Consider the following 21,161-nt stretch of genomic DNA (forward strand, 5'->3'; position numbering starts at 1 on the left):
ACAAGAATTTGAATTTTGTAGTTTCAGGAGGATTTTAATTTCGATTAACAGAAAAAAAAATACAAGAAAAACATACAAATATTATTTACTTACTTGCTTAACTCCTATCTGGCCGGATCGGCCGATTTGAAGCTTCTCCTCTAATGATATCATAACAATGTTTTTGTTATGCCTTCCTATTTGTTGCAGCCCTCAGCAGTACTGAGTCGGGGTGGTCTAAAAAGTTTTCCCACCAGCCATTGGGTGGTCATCCTCTTGGGCGAGAGGCATTTATTCTTCCTTCAAGGCTACTTTGAGCAGTTGGGATAGAAACATACACCAAACCTGTCCTAACCATCGAAACTATTAGAGTTTGATGGTCGGCATGATGATTTGAGGGTAGTCCAAGGAGGATAGCAGTAGTTCGCTCGATAATCGGTCAAGGTAAGTGATGCCACTGAGCTTTTGGAGCGATATAATTTAAAATTCTGCCAGTTGGTGCCTTTAGTCGGCTTTTAGAGTCCATGCCCCTGGTCCAACCGTCGCAACTGTAATCACCAAGGCAAGAAAGAGTTGCATCTATAATTTTAAGGGGAGGTATGTATTTTTTCAAATAAAGCGCAGTGACTTGAAGCATGCGGAGGAAACATGAAAAAACCATGAGCTTCCGATGTATAGAAGAATTTTTACTTTAAACAAAATCTCACCCTTTATTTCTTTTTTCATATTGTTATGTAGTCATAGAATTATACAACAAACAAGCAAAACATAAAAATTTCAAATTTTAAACTTCTACAGGAATTGAAAAAACTGGAATCTCACATATCCAACTGTAATTTTACTTTGTTCAAAACAACATACTGTATTTTTGTTGGTTCTATTAGCAAAAAGTCGTAAAACGCAGAAGTTTGATATATTCAAACGTAAAAAAGTGACTCTTTGTAATTTCTATTCTGTTTCTTGCTGAGAAATGACGAAAACATATTAAAATCCCCATCTCATGAACTTTAACAGAATCTTTTTCTTCTGATCACTGTATCAATACAAGTAAATGTAGGAGAAAGGGAGACAATGACAATGCCAAAATACGTATTATTCAATGAAAATACCTCAAAATTGCATTCAAAAAAGTAAAGTTTGACAGCGGGGAAAATCCCTCTTTTGCCCCCACCCTAAGTTGACATGCAATTATTTTGATGGCCAAAATGTGGTGAAAAATAACATTAAAAAATAACTCAACATCCCATCTCAAAAACAATTTTAACTGTAATCAAACGACATTTTGAGTATTGAAGTTTTAGAGTGTTCTGATGGCCATAATATTGTCAAAGATAGACGCATAAATGTTAATATGCTATGAGACAACATTGGCTATACTTGACATCAGCCAAAAAAACAAAGAAAAATAACCAAGAAGCCAAAAGAGGGTGATTTCCAACAAGTGAAAAAAAAAAAATAACTTTGGCAAAGTTTACAAAGCTGTTGAAATGTTTATTTTGTTTTTTCGGTTTTTTCAATAGCTGAAAATCACTGACGTCACCGATGTCTTTTTTTCTTCGTTCTATTCAGTTTTGTCGGAATCAGATATATTAAATCATAAACATTGTATATTTTGAAACATCTATTCAGTTTCTTTCCGATAAATGACAAAAGAAAATCGAACTTTGTATCTCCAGAAGAAATTTAACTTTAATCTAAATGTCATATTGTATTTCTGTTTGTTCTACAAAAAAAGAAAGAAAAAAAGATAAAGATAAATGAAGATAAATTTCAGAAGTATTGGGTGTGGTAGTGTACTGAATTATGAATGATAAGGAAATAAAATCTTGGTTTTTTACATGCTATTCATATTGTGATGTAAAATTTGATGAGTGTTATGGGTTATTGACACAGTGGATCCAATTTAGAACAGATCTTATACATGAGATACAGCTTGTATCAGAAGAGCTTAAGTTGAATTTCCAAAGCACTAAGGTTTCAAAAGTCGTCGGTAAGTTAGGTATTTGTCCGTTTAAAATTTTTTAGCATCCTTTAGTATCCTTCTTAAATTGAATGTTACGTCAAAAGAAGAAAAACTTTCAGTGCAGCTTTTATAGTTATAGTTTTGAGCTGTCAATATCAAAAGATGAATTGAAAGAGGAGGATAGGCTGGGGTTGGTGTGAGCTGCTTTCAAATTTCACTTAATATTTCATCATTGTGTTACGAGAGCAACACTTTGGTTTTGTCGTTTTTTTTTGTTCCTAGCACCCCGATTTCAGCTTATTCCTAGAAAGTAATAAAGGTCTGACCTCTGCGGTTTTTACGGAAAGTGTGGACCTTAGGCCGGATTGATGAATATGACTTTGCATTTTGAAAAAGCTTCGTAGAACTCTTGCCTGGGGTCAAAAGGGATGATTTTTGCTTGTCCTTGAGCCAGAGCCTATAGTGTGCGAAACGAAGTGGAGTTTTGTAGCCTATGTCAGAGAGAACTACCTGAAGTTATCCAGTTAATCTTTCGTTTCATCGAACCATATTTGTGCTTTCGAGTGGAAAGCTCTGTTTAAGCAGGCAAGCAGCCAGGCACCAGTTTCAAATTGAAGATGGACTAAAATCTATAAGTGTTAAATATATGCGGCAGTTACCCGGCCCTACAGCCAATATACCTTCTTTGAGCGATAAATAGAAAAATTTACAGAAACAAAAAGTGGGGATCGAAAGTGCTGCCATCGATTGTTTCTACCCATTTCTGTTCGTGATTTCAGTTGAGTTTTATCATTCGGTTTTTCACACTTGGGATTGCGGTAGAGAAATGGTATCAGATGTGCCTCTTAAACTTTAAAAGTTCTCTCATTGCTAAAGAAATTAGAGTTTATCCTTTGCTCCTTTCTAAGTGATGACGTGAGAAACTTGGCCAACGGCAAAAAAGTCAACTTTTGTACTAAGACCGATATATTTTTTTTAAGCCAGTCGATAGCTCTTCATGAGTTGATCAAAGTATATGTCATCCATTTTTTGGTAGAAAAATTCCTTCATGAGATACACCAGTTTGAAAGTTTAAAGGGGTTCACAACTTCAGTAGTAAGGAACACACTGAAGCCAAAAATAAGCCGATACCAATTGTGAGGGTTTTATCTTGTTGTATTGTATCTATTTATTTATTTTAATTTCTTTTTGTTTTGGGGTTCATTTTTTCTTTGATTGTAGCTTCTGGTAGTTTTGAGTTTGAATTATTTTCGGAATTTATTTCTTCTATTCTAAACTTATTTTTTCAGAAAGTAAAAAAAATTGAGTTAACTTCATTTTTTATTTTTAAAGATTAATGACTAGATAATATAATGAACATTACTCTACTTTTTTTGCATAAAAATAGAAATAATCTATTCTAATATAAATTCTTAAGTTGCAATATATGATATGAGTATGGGTTTTGATTGTATTCAATATAAACGAAACGCAAATTTCGTTTAATCTTAAAAGAAAGAGAGAAAGTGAAAAAATGTTTTTTCTTTAATAGAAATAAAACACATTAACAACCAAACCGGAAGTTTATAAATCTTGGATGGGTAGACATCACCCTTTATAAAACCCTACATACACAATTACTACCAGTCATCCTTACCCCCCCCCCCCCCTACCTAAAAAATAAGACAAAACAGTAAATAAAAATTAAATAAATAAATAAAAATAAACAAAACAAATTGATTTTTAATAAAAATTCACGACCTAACTGGATATCGAAGACACAAAATTAAAAATCCAAAAATATTACTATCCCTCGAGAGGAAATTCACTCAGCAGGGATTAAGGCAGGACGGACTCTCAAAGAATTTTCCTATACCTCCCATGTTAAACATTTGGAGTTTGCCTGACGTTCCTGAATTAGTGATTTTGGCGGTTTTTATTTCAATAGAAGTGAGAAATCTGGTGAATATTTTGACCTAATCAAGTCTTAAAGACGACAATTATTTTTTTTACAATTCCAAAATAATTATAAAACCTGTTTCGGGTTTGCATTCTAGATTGCTATGCTTGACATTGTTGTTGTGGGGTATCAAAAAATAGAACAAAAAATTTTTTATTCAACAATCAGAAACTTATTTCTATAATATATACCTCCTGGCTGCAGTCCCTTCAAATACTTTACATATTTGTGTTCCGAAATCAAAAAATCCCCTCAAAAGGTTAGATTGAGCTGTAATCGGAGCATCTAAGAATGCATAAATTACACCAAGGGACTAACCACTCGGATTGTTCAGGAGCGATTCAGTCAAGCATTAATTAGTTGTAACCTGTTTAAACAGAGTCTAGAGAAGAATTAGGGTGCAGACACCCAACTGCCGGTTAATAAATATATAAGAAAATTGTATTGTATAAGTAATTACAAGAAGAATGGCTAAGGGTAAGCTGCATCTAATCCTAGAGATAAATTGAACACAGCACAAGGGCCGAATAAGAAGCAAAGGTTTTATTTTAAAAAGAATGATTTATCGTTTTGGTTATTATTATAAAACGAGCTAATTAATAAATAATGTGAACGAAACAAAATGTCCCCAGAGTATTTAAATTTGTTATAACAAGGCTCGAGTCTTGCTGTAGAACTGCCAAAGCAAACTACAAAAGCAGTCAATGACCAGTCTCAAGTCCAGAAAATAATTTCCAAAGACTTTCCAAGACCGAAAACTTTCCAAGAAACAATTCAACCCCTTAGTAAATAAACCCCAATAAAAAATGGCCACAACCCTAATAAAATTCTTATATAGTTCTTGTTATTGACCACAGTAACATGGGGAAAAAAAGAAATAAGCGAGGGCTCAATTTGCCAAATGTGCAGGTTCATCGTGAAAAGTTGAAATTAAATTATCGTGCTAGAGGCAAACCGCGTTTATCAAAATATTTGTTAGAAGGCTTAACGGTTGCTTCGGTTCACGACGAATCAAGTTCCGAAGAAATTGGAACAAATTCCCCTTTTGCGATGAAAGTTATTACTTCTGGAAGAAATTTGGGGTCAGACCTACAAAAAGGCTCACGCTGGATTGTGGATCTACCTTACCTTTTTGAGAATTATGAAAAGCTCGTGATTGGCCACATGTAAGTTTTTTCTTTGTCTTTCATTTTAGGTCATTGATTTACTGCTATCAAAATTATTAGGATGGGGAATTATTCTGGGTTACAATTAATACAACTTGTACCTTAGTAATTCTTGATAATTGTCTTTTCTGCTATAGAGAAAGAATGTTCGATAACTTTTAAAGATATTTTCACCCCAAAACAACAGAACGCTCCGACGGTATCTGCTTAGGTTGGTTTAATTTCACTATTGTTGGTTTTACCAACAATTTAAAGGTCATATAGAATAATCGGCAGTTGTTTCGCTATTTCTTTAGCAATCTCAACTTAGTACTCAAGTTCTGGTTCTTCTTTTGTCATATTTCACGGGTTATCTATCACATTATTTTCAAACTACGGTTTAGACAAGACAAGATTTATTTCTACAAAACAACTATCACAAGCCCAAAAGGGCCTAATTCTCACTTTAGTGTCAATAAAAAAAAAAAAAAAAAAATGGTGAATGTCAATCAGTAACAAATATCAAACCAGTTTAAACTCATAAAATTGCAATCAGTAAAAAAGTCAAACGATAAAAAGTCGTAAATCAAAACCGGGAAAACAAATTTAAACAAAATGGCAATTTAGTTTAAATAGCAAGAATTGTAAAGTTTGCAATTGCAAAATAAGCATTAAAACTACAAGTTAAAAGTGGAGTGAGAAGAGGGGAAAGTTACTAATTTAAAATTTCAACTATGTGAAGGATGAACGTTCTTCTATATCTTTCAGTGGAAACTCTTATTGGGGCAAGAAGGGGGATTTTTTTTTAATAGAACGTGGGGCAGTGGTGGATGCAGGGGGGTGTCCTCCCCCTGACATAGTAGTAGATTTGTGGTTGGGACCGCTTGTTCTGGCTTTGTTTGGGAAGAATTTTTTTTTTGTATTTGGTTTTTAATAGTCGAGTTTTTAGTAAGTTTTTAATAACTAAGTTTTTAAACCTAATAGTTTTTAAACCTAATAACTATGTCTTTCGGGACGACTTACTCCCCTACAGTCCCCGTGCGAGAAGCTGCAAGTTACAAAGTTTGACCAGTGTTTGCACATAGTAATGATTATTGGGAAGTGTACAGACGTTTTCAGGGGGATTTTTTGGTTGGGAGGAGGGGTTTAGAAGAGGGAGTTATGTGGGCGAAACTTTCCATGGAGGAATTTGTCATGGGGAGGAAAAATTTCCATGAAGGGGAGGGGGCAGGGTTTTCTAGCATTATTTAAAAAAAAATGAAAAAATAAATATGAAAAAGTTTTTTCAACTGAAAGTAAGGACCAGCGTTAGAACTTAAAACGAACAAAAAATATTACACATATAAGGGGTTCATTTCCTCCTAATCCCTCACTCTTTACGCTAAAGTATTTTTAGTAATTTCAACTATTTATTCCACGGCCTTTGTGATTCAGGGGTCATTCTTAAGGATTTAGGCTTTAATTTAAGCTTTAGTGTAATGAGCGAGGTATTGACAAGTGGGCGAAGCCCCCTCATATACGTAATAGAAACATGCGAATATAGAAGTTCGTTAGGTAATCTAATTCGTAAGTTACGTATATCTTTACTAATGAAAACCATCGTAAAAAAATAAAAGCTCTAGTTGGCTTTTTAAGTAACAAACAAATTGGAGAGCAGCTGGGCCTCCTCCCCCGCTCTTTTTTTCTCAAAATTGTTCGATCAAAACTATGAGAAAGCCATTTAGCCAAAAAAAATAAATATGCAAATTTCGTTTTAATTATTCATCTGCGGAAAGCCGAAATCAAAACATGGATTAACTAAGAAACGTTCAGAAATTACATAAGAAAACGAATTATTTTAAATGAAATTAAGGAGTAACATTAAAACTTAAAACAAACAGAAATTACCCCGTATATGAAAGGGGCTGTTCCCTCCTCAACGCCCCGCTCTTTACGCTAAAGTTTTTCCAGTATTAAAAATTAGAGTTGAGAGAAAGAGTCAAACTTTAGGGTAAAGAGCGGGGCGTTGAGGAGGGAACAGCCACTTTCATATACGCGATAATTTCTGTTCGTTCTAAGTTTTAATGTTGCTCCTTACTTTCATTTAAAAAAACTTGTTTTTTATTTAATCATTAAAAAGTATGGATAAAGGTTCTGAAAGAATGTCTACAAAGGCTCAAAAGGATTTGAGAAACTAACGAGCTAATTTGATCCTCTTAACTCATAAAAGCATATTGGTATTTTTAATCGTACTAATAAGAACTTTGTGGATTACTCGAATAAAAATCTAAATGATAGTTGAGATGCAACTGAATTGGGGGCACGGATTTTTTCTTTGAATTTGATTTTAGGGAGTCAAGTGAGACTTAATTTTTCTTGGAATTCGGTTAGTAATTTTTCTTGGAATTGGGTAAATCGACACGGGTCAATTTAGAGGGCATTTCCTGTCATGCCCCAAAGGATTTTGTAAAGTTTTGAAATACTTGGCTTTCCTGATTGGTAGTTTCAGGACAGTTTTTGGCTTGCATACATACATAAATAAAATTATGTATATTCAGGACAGTTTTTGGGTTGGCAATGAATGCCTGACGTGATCATTCGCTAACATCGTTAGCATGTTTGAGGCTAAACTGAGATTCAGAATTAGACTAGTAGTATCTCAATCGAACAAATATTTAGCTATAAAATAGGAACACAATCAAATTTTGAACTTACCTGGCATGTCCATCTCATAGAGGTCTAAAACTACAAATGTTTTCTTTTTACACACTTGGAAGTTTGGCTGGAAATTTACACTAGCTCGAATGCTTTTGTGAACAGGGTTGCAATTTTTTTGTCCATGAATGTGTCGCCGAAGCATCTAAAACTTTGTCATTTATAGCTAAAATGTGACCATCTTGAAATATAACTACAGTTGATTTTTATCGATTATATTATAGACCAAAGACGCTTTGCAAACCCATTTAAAATTGGCCAGTTAATATCAAAAATACGAAAACAAAAAAATCCATATAAACATTTATACAAAATGACTTAGTGTGAAATGACGAAACTCTTATAAGAATGTAAACTGTTTACTTTTGCAAAAATCCTTTATTTAAGACATATTTGGCAAAACCTGGATGCTAAAAAAAACACTACTTTGGTAAAAAGTGATATTTTTTTTTTGCCAAAATATATATCCAGTTGGGAAAATTTTCGTTTCATGTCATCAATTTACAACAATATGTACCTTTCTGCCTTTTTATGTCATTCTGTCCCGGCACAAGGGAATGTGTTCTTTTAACATAAAATGTGTTCAGCTCGTAACCTGTATGTGAAGCCTTGAATGCCAATAAATTCGATAATCATACAGTCAAAAGAGCGTTATCTAGTGGGGAAAAATCACGGTTGTTACTTTGCCAGGTCTACAGAAAAAAAAAAAAAAACAGGTGGCGAGCAGTATCCTTATGGTGAACGAAAGCATAAAAGTGTTAAATGGGCTGTTTTATTTCAGACCCTTGTCCCAGGACATAAAAGATAGCATATCCCATGGATGTGTAATTTCTAGGCAAGTTGATCGCTTTAATGTAAATTGCGGTCTCGAAAATCTGATGCATGACGTTGCAATTTTGTACCATATAAGGGGTGGGATCTTCTAATTTGAGATCATAGAAGTGCCTCCCCCCCTAAAAAAATTCATCAACCATCTGAAATATACAGTGAGACTGGCCAAAAAGCAATAATAATACACGTTGGATCTTTCATCACAATTAGTTTAATATTAAAATTACGGAAAAAAAATACCATGACCAGGAATTGAACCTGGGCTGCCCGATTCCACATGTAATCAGGAGTCCTAACCACTGGACCATCATGGCTTCGGGAGAGTTTCAAATTAGATTATGGTGCATACAGCTGAAAATAACAAAGTGTCTGTTGTTGGTCTATTTTGTGTAGGAGTTTTGTAAAATTTTTTATGATGGGTTTTTTATTATCTCAAAAGGCGAAGAAATATTATTATCTTGGAAGAAGAATTAAAATTTGTCATTTGTTAACTTTTCATTCTTAGCTGATAATAGTTGATAAATAGATAGAGGTTTTAGCCTGACTATCCGAAGCCGGAAGTGAGTGATAACGAAAAAAGTGCCTGCTTGCCTGATACCTTCACTGTAGTGCAGGCACGTAAGCAGGAATTTTTTTCGGGGGGGGGGACCAAAACCTTTGAAACAGCAGATATAAAGAAGCACCTTTTTTTAAATTTAGTAGCTAAATAAATGCAAAAAGCACGTACATCAGAATATAGATTAACTTTAATCTGTAGTATTGCAGCGGACGGGGGGGGGAAGACTGAAGCCTCAAAAGTACGTTTTAGGCTCAGGTCATGTTCATAGCGATTCAGAACCAGTGATTAATCTATTATATTCCACTGAAATGGAAATTTTAGGGTCAACAGTGCCATATGGGTGCTGTGGGGGGTAGTTCTTCTATTGCGAAAACGTCGATTTTAATGAAAAATGATAGTTTCCAAAATTGATCCATTGAAAGCTGTACTTTATCCTGAAAAGGGGGGATAAACACCCTAATATCAAGGATAATTCTATTTTGCTGTGGAAAGCAAACTCTCTTTACGAAAAAAAAATAAATAACAGTACAATCGCTAATTACTTCAAAGAGGGTAAAAATATAGACAGAAAATGAGTCAATAATTGGGCAATGACTTGACCGGATAATTGCATGCTGTAAAATCCAAAAAAAAGGGCTTCACACCTGTATCTAGATTCTTAATAAATGTCCTACTTTTGCGAGAAATCCCAAGAAACCATGGGGAATTAAACATTTCACAAAATTTCGAGGGGGGGAGGCTGGGCCCGAAGCCCCCCCCCCGCCCTGTGTGCGTGCCAGCTGTAGAGCATAAATAAGGAGAAATGAAATTGCTTATAGATGAAAGAATACAAATTTGCAACGAATTTCAAGAATTTTTGCAGATATTTGTCTTCGGGAAAGAGCAAGCAATTCCCAAAAATTACAGAATAAAACGTAAGAAATTAGAAAGTAAGTAGTTAAGTAGATTTGGTGCTAGATAAGTTGTTTTAACACTACTTTGGTGCTAGTGTAATTCTTGTACAAAAATATATATCCAACTGGGAAATATTTTGTTTTATGTCATAAATTTGCAAAATGTGCCTCTTTTATGTCTGAAATTTCTATGATATGTCCCTTATTCGCCCTGTTCTGTCATTGTGTCCTAACACTTAGGAATATGTCCTTTGGACATAAAACATGTCCAGTTGGCAACCCTGATCAAGATATGTACTAAGAAATACAAGAGAATGTACTTCGAGAATGCCGTCAGATAGGGAGGTATCCACACGCATTTGCATTACGAAGGTTACCTCTAGGGTCTCTTTGATCCAAGTTTAAAACAAATTAGACCTACATTGCCCGGGCAACATGAAGTGTTGCGGCAACCTTTGTCCGGCTTCGCCGATTAAAGTGTTGCAAGAGCAACATTTTGGCTTTGTTTCTTCGCTATCGATCAGTAATCACATGATGAAAGGCTATTCCTCAGCGTTGAAAAAACAAGAACAAAATGGTATCAAAAGAACGGACTAAATTGACTTTGCAGCCAGTTGAACTTTATCCTTTTCAATCGTAGACATCGTGACGGATGAAAACCCGAAACAATATCTTATATAATCTAGTTAGTATTATAAAGCTATACCTAACTTTTCAGGATCAAAATACCATAGATGACATTATATTAATTATTACGAAACTATCTAATTTTTTAAATTCTTGTGTGTGCTTGTTTCATCACTATCGGTTAAATGATGAAGTTGTCAGCTTATCGAAGTTTTTAAAACGGTATGTTCAAACAAAAACGCAATGAGTTATCATTACATGACCAAAGCCTATTCCTCAGCGTTGAAAAAACAACAACTACAAAATAATATCAAAAGAAGGGACTAAATTGACTTTGCAGGCAGTTGAAATTTATCCTTTTCAATCGTAGACATCGTGACGGATGAAAACTTGGAACAATCAAACAGTTCGTGGTAACGAACTGTAGTAAGGAGCGACCCGGCTCAATAGTAAACGAAACTCTAAAAAACGGAATTTCGATACTAAAAGATATATCAAAAGAATCGGATTTTTATGCTGATTTTAAATATATAAGTTTCATCAAATTTAGTCTTTGTCATCAAAAGTTACGAGCCTGAGAAAATTTGCCTTATTTTGGAAAATAGGGGGTAACACCCCCTAAAAGTCATAGGATCTTAACGAAAATTACACCATGGCATTCAGAGTATCAGAGAACCGTATAGAAAAAATTACAAGGTCCAATCTACAAAAATGTGGAATTTCGTATTTTTTGCGAGAAGACAAATCACGGGTGCGTGTTTATTTGTTTTTTGTTTTTTTTTTTTTGTTTTTTTTTCCAGGGGTCATCGTATCGACCAAGTGGTCCTAGAGTGTTGCAAGAGGGCTAATTCTAACGGAAATGAAAAGTTCTAGTGCCCTTTTTAAGTGACCAAAAAAATTTGAGGGCACCTAGGCCCCCTCCCACGCTCATTTTTTTCCCAAAGTCAACGGATCAAAATTTTGAGATAGCCATTTTGTTCCGCATAGTCGAAAACCATAATAACTATGTCTTTGGGGATGACTTACCCCCCACAGTCCCTGGGGGAGGGGCTGCAAGTTACAAACTTTGACCATTGTTTACCTACAGTAATGGTTACTGGGAAGTGTACCGACGTTATCAGGGGGATTTTTTTGGTTTGGGTGTGGGGTTCAGGGGAGGGGGCTATATGGGAGGATCTTTCCTTGGAGGAATATTTCATGGGGGAAGAGAAATTCAATGAAAAGGGCGCAGGACTTTCTAGCATTACTATAAAAAAAAAAAAATGAAAATATAAACATGAAAAAGTTTTTTCAATTGAAAGTAAGGAGAAGCATTAAAACTTAAAACAAACAGAGATTATTACGCATATGAAGGGTTCTAAAAATACTTTAGCATAAAGAGCGAGGTATTTAGGAGGAGATAAATACTTCGCTCTTTATGCTAAAAAATTTAGCCAAAAAAAGAATTAATATGCAAATTTCATTTTAGTAATTTATGTACGGAGAGCCAAAATCAGACATGCATTAATTCAAAAACTTTCAGAAATTAAATAAAAAAAAAACAAGTTTTTTTAAATGAAAGTAAGGAGCGACATTAAAACTTAAAACGAACAGAAATTACTCCGTATATGAAAGGGGCTTTTCCTCCTCGACACCCCGCTCCTTGCGCTAAAGTTTGATTCTTTCTCGCAACTCTACTGTTTAAAACAATAAAAAACTTTAGCGTAAGGAGCGGGGTGTCGAGGAGGAAAAGCCCCTTTCATATACGGAGTAATTTCTGTTCGTTTTAAGTTTTAATGTCGCTCCTTACTTTCATTTAAAAAAACTTATTTTTTTTTATTTAATATCTTATATAATCTAGTTGGTATTAAAGCTATCCGTAACTTTTCAGGATTAAGATAACATAGGTGACACTAATTATTACGAAACTACCTCATTGTTTTACGTTATCGTTTGTACCCGTTGCGTAAACACTCAATTCTGTCAGATTTAAAGAGATCGAATACGATGTGAACCAATTTGCACAAATTTCTAGCCCAAAGTGAACCGATTCTTACTTACAAGTCCCTCTCCCGTGATAGACATCAAGTCCACCGGAAACAAATAAATGGTCCTTCTCCAGTGATACACATCAAGTTCACCGGAAACAAATAAATGGGTACACCAACTAGCAAAATTTGCAAACCCCTCATCGCTGAAGAAGATTGTAGCCCAACAGCCGATTATCACTTAAAAGTCCCCTACATGTCTTACCACTGGAACCAAATTGGTTTAACCATCAAATACACCGGAAACAAATAATAGGTACACCAACTAGCAGAAATGGCAAACCCCTCATTGCCAAAGATGATTATGAGCTAACAGCCGTTTCTCGCCCAAAGTGAACAGATTCCTGCTTATAAGTCCCTCTCCCGTGATAGGTATTAAGTTAACAGGAAACAAATATATGGGTACACCAACTAGCATAGCTGCAAACTCCTCATCACTGAAGTTGACTGTAGCCTAACAGCAGATTATTACTTACAAGTCCCCTACATCTCTTACCACTAGAATTAAATTGGTTTTTACCATCAAATACACTGGAAACAAGTAATAGATACACCAAATAACAAAAGTTGCTAACCCCTCATTGCCGAAGATGATTATTACCTAACAGCCGACTGTTGCTTACAAGTTCTCTATATGTCTCACAATTTGTATCGGCCTAGATTTCACTTCAGTGTGTACCTTACTACTGAAGTTGTGAACCCCTTGAAACTTTCAATTTGGTATATCTCATGAAGGAATTTTTGTACCAGAAAATGGATGTCAAATACTTTGATCAGCTCATCGAGAGCTATCGATTGACGTCGAAAAAAAAAATCTATCTGTCTTAGTTCAAAAGTTGATTTTTTTTGGCGTAGGCCAACTTTCTAACGTCACCACTTCGAAAGGAGCAAAGGATAATCTCCAATTTCTTTAGCAATGAGAGAACTTTTAAAGCTTAATAGGCACATCTGATACCATTTCTCTACCGCAATTTCAAGTCCAAAAAACCGAATGATAAACTCAGCTGAAATCACGAACAGAAATGGGTAGAAACAATAGATGGCAGCATTTTCGGACCCGTGAGAAAATGCCACATTTTTGCTTCTGTAAATTTTTTCTATTTATCACTCAAAGAAGATATATTGGCTGTGGGGCCGGGTAACTGCCGCATATATTTAGCACATGTAGATTTTAGTCCGTCTTCAATTTGAAAGTGATGCCTGCCTGCTTGCCTGCTATAACGGAGTTTTCCACCCAAAAGCAGAAATATGGTTTTTATGAAATGAAAGCTTGGCTGCACAACTTCAGATACTCTTCACTGACATAGGCTGTAAAACCCCACTTCACTTCGCACACCATAGGCTCTGGCTCGTAGACAAGCAAAAACCATCCTTTTTGGCCCCAGGCGGAGCTTTCCAAAATGTAATGTCATATTCATCAATCCGGCCTGAGGTTTACACTTTCCGTAAATACTGCACAGGTTAGACCCTTACCAGTTTCCAGGAATAAGCTTAGATCGGCGGCATAGGAAAAAAAAAACGGGACAAAATCAAAGTGTTGCTCTCGCAACACAATTAGGCGTCAGACTAACTCTGATACATGACATAGACAAGGATCTAGTTCAGATACATTCGACTACTGCTCCGAATATCCATGGGAAGCTTTTGTCATCTATAGGAAAATGTGTGGAATATCGCCTTCTTAGTGACTAATTCATTTACTTTAAAATAATAATTTACTTAATTAAGTCACAAACACTGATGTCTCTCTTCTAAAAGTCAGAACGTCATTTGGGTTTTTTTGAAGATAAAGTGTATTTTAAGCGTTTTCTCTTTCATTACGTTATTGAATGCAAAGTTGCTGAAACTTTCAGGAATGAATACTAATACACAATAAACTGTCAATCTACATTTCATCGGCTCTTTTTTGTAATCTTAGTGATTTTCTTACCTTTTTTGTTGATGTTAAGATAAATTATTTATTTATTGATAGTGATTTACGTTCATTTTACACTTGAATTACTGTTTGACTTAACCTAATGTTTAATATAGTTTAACTTAGTCTAAATACTTAATCTAATGACGTGGTTTTCATTAAGATCACTTGCCTTTTTGTGGATCCTCCCACCATTTGAAACTGTTGCAAATATTTCTCAGGCTTATACGTTTTGATGGGTAAAAGTATTCTAGATTTAATACATTATAAATATTTGAAATCAGCATAAAAAGGCGTTGATTGTTATCGGATCCCCGTTTTCCTAGAATTTCGGTTGCTATTGGCACGAGTTGCTCCTTACTTACAGTTCGTTACGCTAAATTGTTTGATAAAGAGAGTTGTTTTTGGTCGTTCTTGGCTGTAAGTAAGGTTTTCATTAAAGCACTTCTAATGCTTTCAGTAATTAGTTTCCGGAGTGAAACTAACATATATCACAAGATTTAGGAAAAAGTTTCCTTTTCTAGATTTCTCTTGGTCGTAGATAATGAAAAAGAGAAAGAAAGAATTTGCAACCTATATAACTGATATAAATACCATTGAGTGGGATAAAAAGAAAAAAAAAGGAAAGAAAACAATAGAAATCGTAACAACTAAACCAAAGTTGTCTTTTTTTTCATTGCAAAAAGGTGATAAAAGGTAACAGATTTTGTAACAGTACTTATCAAAATATCTCATAGAGCAAGGGCGAAAAATATACGTCCTACCTTGAAAATTTATTAAAAAAATAACGGAGCTAAAGGACAATATGAAAATACCTCGGACAAATTTAACATGAAACCTATAAAAATTGCTATCAAGAACTTGGAACCTATGAAAAGTGACATTTATACTACTTAGTCGGATAAACAAACAAAAAAAGAAAACAATAGAAATCGTAATAATTAAAAGAAAGTTATCTTTTTTTCATTGAAAGAAAATTGGGAAAGGGTAACAGATTTCATAGCCATACTTGTCAAAATATCTCATAGAGCGAGGGTAAAAAAAAAATAAAATCAGAAATATTAAAATATTCTCTAATAAATTTACATGTTTCATCGGCTCAGTAATTAGTCCTTCGCCTTCAGAAATTAAACCGGTTAATGCTACTGATTTTCATTTACTAGCCTCCTGGATAATTTCAGAATTTTTGATAGTCTGAATGAACAAGAGCTCCGTTCCTCATACGTTGATGTGCATAAGTTCAAAAAATCCTCAGCATGGCAAAAACAAGTAGAAGCCGAATTCAGTTTAAATTAAATATAAAAAAAAGTATTTTAAACTGAAAGTAAGGAGCAACACTAAAAATTAGAACAACGGAAATTATTCTGTATATAAGGGGAACTGCCCCCTCCTCAAGACCTCGCTCTTCACGCTAAAGTTTTTTAGTACTCTGTAAAACCTTTCATTCTAATTAAACAGCTCATATGTTCCACGACTCGTTCTAAAAGAATTGTGACAAAAAGTCAAACTTTAGCGTAAAGACCGAGGTATTGAGGATGGAGCAAGCCACCTAATATATATCTTAACATTAGGTTTTAAGGATGCTCCCTACTTCCAGTTGATTTTATATTTAATTTCTCATCGTTTTTTAAATAATGCCAGGAAGTATGCCTTCGCAATCCATGAAAATTTCTCGCTCAAGAAAACTTCCTCCATGGAAAGCTCCTCCTGTGCAAAATCCCCCTGGAGGATTTCTCCCGCGGAAAATCCTGCCATGGAAAAATCCCCCAGGCAATACTAAGCCCGCTGAAAGTTACCCCCGGACAATTCCTCTGGAACATCTCTAATTGCAAAATTGAAACATCATAGAGAAAGTAAGACAAACAAGAAGAACTTTGTAAAGGATTTCATTCAAATTTCCCCATGTAAAATTTCCCCTTGGATTTTCACCCCCAGAATCATCCCTTCCAAATGAAAATTCTTCCAGTGGAAAAAAAAATACACCCAACCCTCATGAAATCCTCCCTCCCCGAAAAACATCTAAATAATTCGCAATAGAAAATATTATGTGTCAACAATGTGCAAATTTTATAGCTTACGGTCCTTTTCCCAAGGGCTTAGGCGTGTCATGTCATCTCCAGAAGCATAGCTATTGAACCTTTCATCTAGGCGGAAGAAAATGACTATCTGAACTTTTTGATCGGATGACTCTAGGGAAAATGGGGCACGGGAAGGTGACTAGTTGTCCTCCCATCTTTTTCGGCCTTTTAAAAAGGGAACTAGAACTTTTAATTTTCGTTCAAATGAGCCTTCTCCAGGTTTTCTAGTACCATCGGTTCGATACGATCACCCCTGGAAGAATAAAGTAAAAGAAAAGTTGTGATCTTTCTTCTGAAAAAAAAAAAAAAAATAGAATTCTGAATTTTACAGGAGGGAGCTTGAAACCACTACAGTAGGGCTCTCTCATCCGTTGAATCTGATGGTACCATTTAGTAAGATTCCTTGAGGGTGTTTACCCCTTTTTTAAAAGCAGGCAAATTTTTCCAGGCTCGTAGCTTTCGATGAATAATATTAAACTTAATGAATTTTAAGTATTAGGAATCAAACAGTTCGTGATAACGAACTGTAGTAAAGAGCGACCCGGCTCAATAGAAACCAAAACTCTAAAAAATGGAATTTTGATACCAATAGCTACATTAAAAGAATCGCATTTTAATGCTGATTTTAAATATATAAGTTTCATCAAGTTTAGTCTTACGCATCGAAAGTTACGAGCCTGAGAAAATTTGCGTTATTTTAGAAAAAAGGGGGAAACACCCCCTAAAAGTCATATAATCTTAACGAAAATTACATCATCAGATTCAGCCTATCAGAGAACCCTACTATAGAAGTTTTAAGCTCCTATCTACAAAAATGTGGAACTTTGTATTTTTTGCCAGAAGGCAGATCACGGATGGGTGTTTATTTGTTTTTTTTTTCTTCTTCTTTTCCCCAGGGGTGATCGTATCGACCCAGTTGTCCTAGAATGTTGCGAGAGGGATCATTCTAACGGAAATGAAAAGTTCTAGTGCCCTTTTTAAGTGACCAAAAAAATTAGAGGGCACCTAGGCCCCCTCCCACGCTAATTATTTTCCCAAAGTCAACGGATCAAAATTCTGAGATGGCCATTTTATTCAACGTAGTCGAAATACCTTATAACTATGTCTTTGGAGACGACTTACTCCTCCACAGTCCCCGTGGGAGGGGCTACAAGTTACAAACTTTGACCAGTGCTTACATATAGTAATGGTTATTGGGAAGTGTACAGGCGTTTTCAGGAGGATTTTTTGGTTGGGGGGAAGGGTTGAGAAGAGGGGGATATACTGGGGGAACTTTCCATCGAGGAATTTGTCATGGGGGAAGAAAATTTCCATGAAGGGAGCGCAGGATTTACTAGCATTATTAAAAAAAAAACAATGAAAAAATAAATATGAAAAAGTTTTTTTCAGTTGGAAGTAAGGAGCAGCATTAAAACTTAAAACGAACAGAAATTATTATCCATATGAGGGGCTCACCTCCTCCTAATACCTCGCTCTTTACGCTAAAGTATTTTTAGTAAAGTCAACTATTTATTCTACGGCTTTTGTGATTCAGGGGTCATTCTTAATGAATTGGGACAAAATTTAAGATTTAGTGTAAAGAGAGAGGTACTGACAAGGGGGCGAATCCTCTCATATGTGTAATAAAAACATGAGAATAAAAAATTCTTTACGTAAGTTAATTTATAAGTTACGTATATCTTTTACAAATAAAAAGATTCGTAAAAAATTAAAAGTTCTAGTTGCCTTTTTAATTAACAAAAAAATTGGAGGGCAACTAGGCTTCCTCCCCCACTCTTTTTTTCTCAAAATCATTCGATCAAAATTATCAGAATGCCATTTAGCCAAAAAAAAAAAAAATGCAAATTTCGTTTTAATTATTCCTCTGCGGAGAGCCAAAATCAAAACATGCATTGATTCAAAAACTTTCAGAAATTAAATAAAAAAAACAAGTTTTTTCAACTGAAAGTAAGGAGCGACATTAAAACTTAAAACGAGCAGAAATTACTTCGTATATGAAAGGGGCTGCTTCCTCATCAACGCCCCGCTCTTTACGCTAAAGTTTTTTACTGTTTTAAAAAGAAGAGTTGAGAGAAAGAGTCAAACTTTAGCGCAAAGAGCGGGGCGTTGACGAGGAAGCAGCCTCTTTCATATACGAAGTAATTTCTGTTCGTTTTAAGTTTTAATGTCGCTCCTTACTTTCAGTTGAAATAACTTGTTTTTTTTTTATTTAATCAGCGTAAAAACCCACTTCTTTTGATGCATCCATTGTTATAGAAACTTTGGTTACTATTTGGACGAGTCTTTAATTACTTACAGTTGGTTATTTCAAACTGATTGAAAATCTTCTCCAGTATACGGCGGACAAATGGGATCATGGTATTTGCACCGTAGATGGCAAGTTTTCTTTCTATGGTTTATCTTTCATTGCAGCAATGTTTCCACCTTCAACAAAAATAATTTTAGTTTTCCGAGGCTATAGATAGCAGCAGCGGACATTAGTCCGATGTTCTGCAATTCCAAAATTGAATGAATGGGAAAGCAGGATAATTCAATGATGAAATAAGAAAATTTCTTGCGAATCTTGAACTTTAATCCTAATCGTGGCTTGTTATGGGTCGTTTTTTTGGTACTAAAGGCAAAGTAGACCTATTAAAATATTAAACCTATATTTCCAGCATATTCAAACCTGAAAATTTTTGCAATTGAGCATTCCAGGAAAAAATTCTGCGATGCCTTTTTGTGCTTTACAGTTGCCGCAGTTTCCATCTATCATTCTGATAAATTTGAATTTTCTTTATATCTTGCAGGCTCTTCTGCTGGAGTTGCAGGAGGTACCCTTAGCTTGACTGGGCTTTTCCTGGCACCTGTGACTGGAGGATCCTCCTTAATTCTTACACCTGTGGGGTTAGCACTCTCAGGAGTTGGAGTTGTAGCTAGGACGAGCTCAGTGTTGAGGAACGGATATTCAACAAAGAAAATTATTGCTGATATTCAAGCAAAGTTGGACCGCGACATTGAGCTTAGCAATACGTTGAAAGATAAAATGTCAGAAATTACTCGCTTCTGTTCTAACTTTACAAAAACTCTTAGGCACAGTGAAAAATTAAATCAGGCGTTTCAAAAATTTATTGAAGACAATTCTGGAACAGATGCACTAACAAAAATGAAGGTATGGCTGCTTCTCTCAGAGTTTTGCCAAGATGGTAATGTAGGTGAAGGTGATGAGAGTGACAGCCACTGTAAACTTGACCCGATTCTTGCTGGCAGACTCACTAGGGCAGTTTTGGTGTCTGCGTCACATGGAATTATTACTGCTCAGTTATCCCTTGGACTAGTTGGCTTAGGGATCAATATAGCTGACATAATCGTGTCTAGCAGAAATTTAAAACATAATATGAAAAATGAAAGTATGCTTACAGTCGAAAATATGCTGACTGGTTTAGAAAAGGAGCTTGCTTCAATGACACTTTTAAAGAATTATCTTGACATTGCTGGTAAACAAGAAAGCCCCGAAATTCAGAATTCCCGTCGGATGTCAGGAACTGAGGAAGGAAATTAGAAGTTGATGGTGTCAGATATAATTTGCTGGAAAAGTGCATATATGTTGAACAAAGTGACTATTTAGGGCATGGGTGTTTAATTCAGGTTATTTGGAAGCGTAACGATATTAAAGTAAAGTAACCACAATAAAATGACGAATACTAAAAAGATAGCTCATGTTTAATTTATTAAATAAAAAGAAGAAAATTCAAATAAATTGAAGAGCAAGTATTAAAGGTTAAATTGGACATAAAGTGTATATGAGGGAGCTCCTTCTCCTGTAACACCTGTCCGTCTCACCCCCTCTCTCACTGAGCGAACACTCTTTACGCTAAAATTCTACTAGTTAATAGTTAAAAATTTTTGAGCATTTTAAAAAAAAAATAGATAAACAATTGTCTTGACAGTACTAGTAGCCAACAAAATCCTGCTTTTTTTTTCTTTTTTTTAGTTGCGAAAGCGAAAATCCAGGAATGTCAAAGTACAAATCTAATAAGAAACTTCAAGGCTAATGATAAAGAAATTTGAACTTCCCTACTATTTCAGGGTGAGACGTGTTATACAGTTTTATTGGCATACCTCTATGACAATTTCATGGAGCCAGTCACATTATTACTCAAGCGAATATAGGGAGGGGCTACATGTCAATACCCTCACCATTTTGGAACCTTATTGGTTCTCCCATCTGAAATACTAAGCCAGTAAAAACGACAAAAGATAAGTTCCCTACCATATGCTGTGTAAAAATTCCAACCCAGTAAAAGTCAGAAAATTAGCGATTTTTTTTTACAAATGCTTCTTTCTTCCTTAATCGCTATGAATTCAGGTGGAGCAGTGTATGAATCAAAAAAAATACGACTAATCCCCATTCAAAGTATCTGAGTGTCTCATTTGAAGCATTTGAAAGCCAAATAAGATTGAAGAAAGCACCCACACACAGACAAAAAAAAAAATAGTAAAAGTAACTCATATTGGATATATTTACCTAC

At 35.0% G+C, this 21,161-nt stretch overlaps 2 protein-coding genes and 1 non-coding gene across 6 annotated transcripts in view; 1 reads left to right on the plus strand and 2 right to left on the minus strand.

The window, feature by feature from the left end:
- The window catches only part of LOC136026308 (uncharacterized), a 77,024-nt gene that overhangs the window by 42,983 nt on the left and 12,880 nt on the right, over positions 1-21,161 (minus strand). For 2 of the 3 annotated variants that reach the window (XM_065702724.1, XM_065702726.1), the window contains exon 2: positions 18,947-19,074. The gene's annotated coding sequence lies outside the window, so the exon portion shown is untranslated. Of the gene's footprint in view, positions 1-93; positions 559-18,946; positions 19,075-21,161 lie in introns of all 3 variants that reach the window. The other variant, XM_065702725.1, reaches the window with a different exon arrangement.
- LOC136026307 (uncharacterized) lies at positions 1,713-20,324 on the plus strand. 2 transcript variants are annotated; one of them, XM_065702722.1, is made up of 2 exons: positions 1,713-1,978; positions 19,440-20,324. In XM_065702722.1, the coding sequence occupies exons 1-2, from the start codon at positions 1,783-1,785 to the stop codon at positions 20,189-20,191; spliced, it is 948 nt and encodes a 315-aa protein (XP_065558794.1). In that variant the 5' UTR covers positions 1,713-1,782; the 3' UTR covers positions 20,192-20,324. The 2 variants fall into 2 exon arrangements, with proteins under 2 accessions (XP_065558794.1, XP_065558795.1); XM_065702723.1 differs by having other exon boundaries at positions 1,713-1,969.
- Trnac-aca (transfer RNA cysteine (anticodon ACA)) lies at positions 8,789-8,865 on the minus strand. Its single transcript is given in 2 exon segments — positions 8,789-8,823; positions 8,829-8,865. It is a non-coding gene; the product is annotated as a tRNA-Cys (tRNA).

The sequence above is a fragment of the Artemia franciscana genome, chromosome 4 (genome assembly GCF_032884065.1).
Source record: "Artemia franciscana chromosome 4, ASM3288406v1, whole genome shotgun sequence".
Classification (NCBI taxonomy): Eukaryota; Metazoa; Arthropoda; class Branchiopoda; order Anostraca; family Artemiidae; genus Artemia; species Artemia franciscana.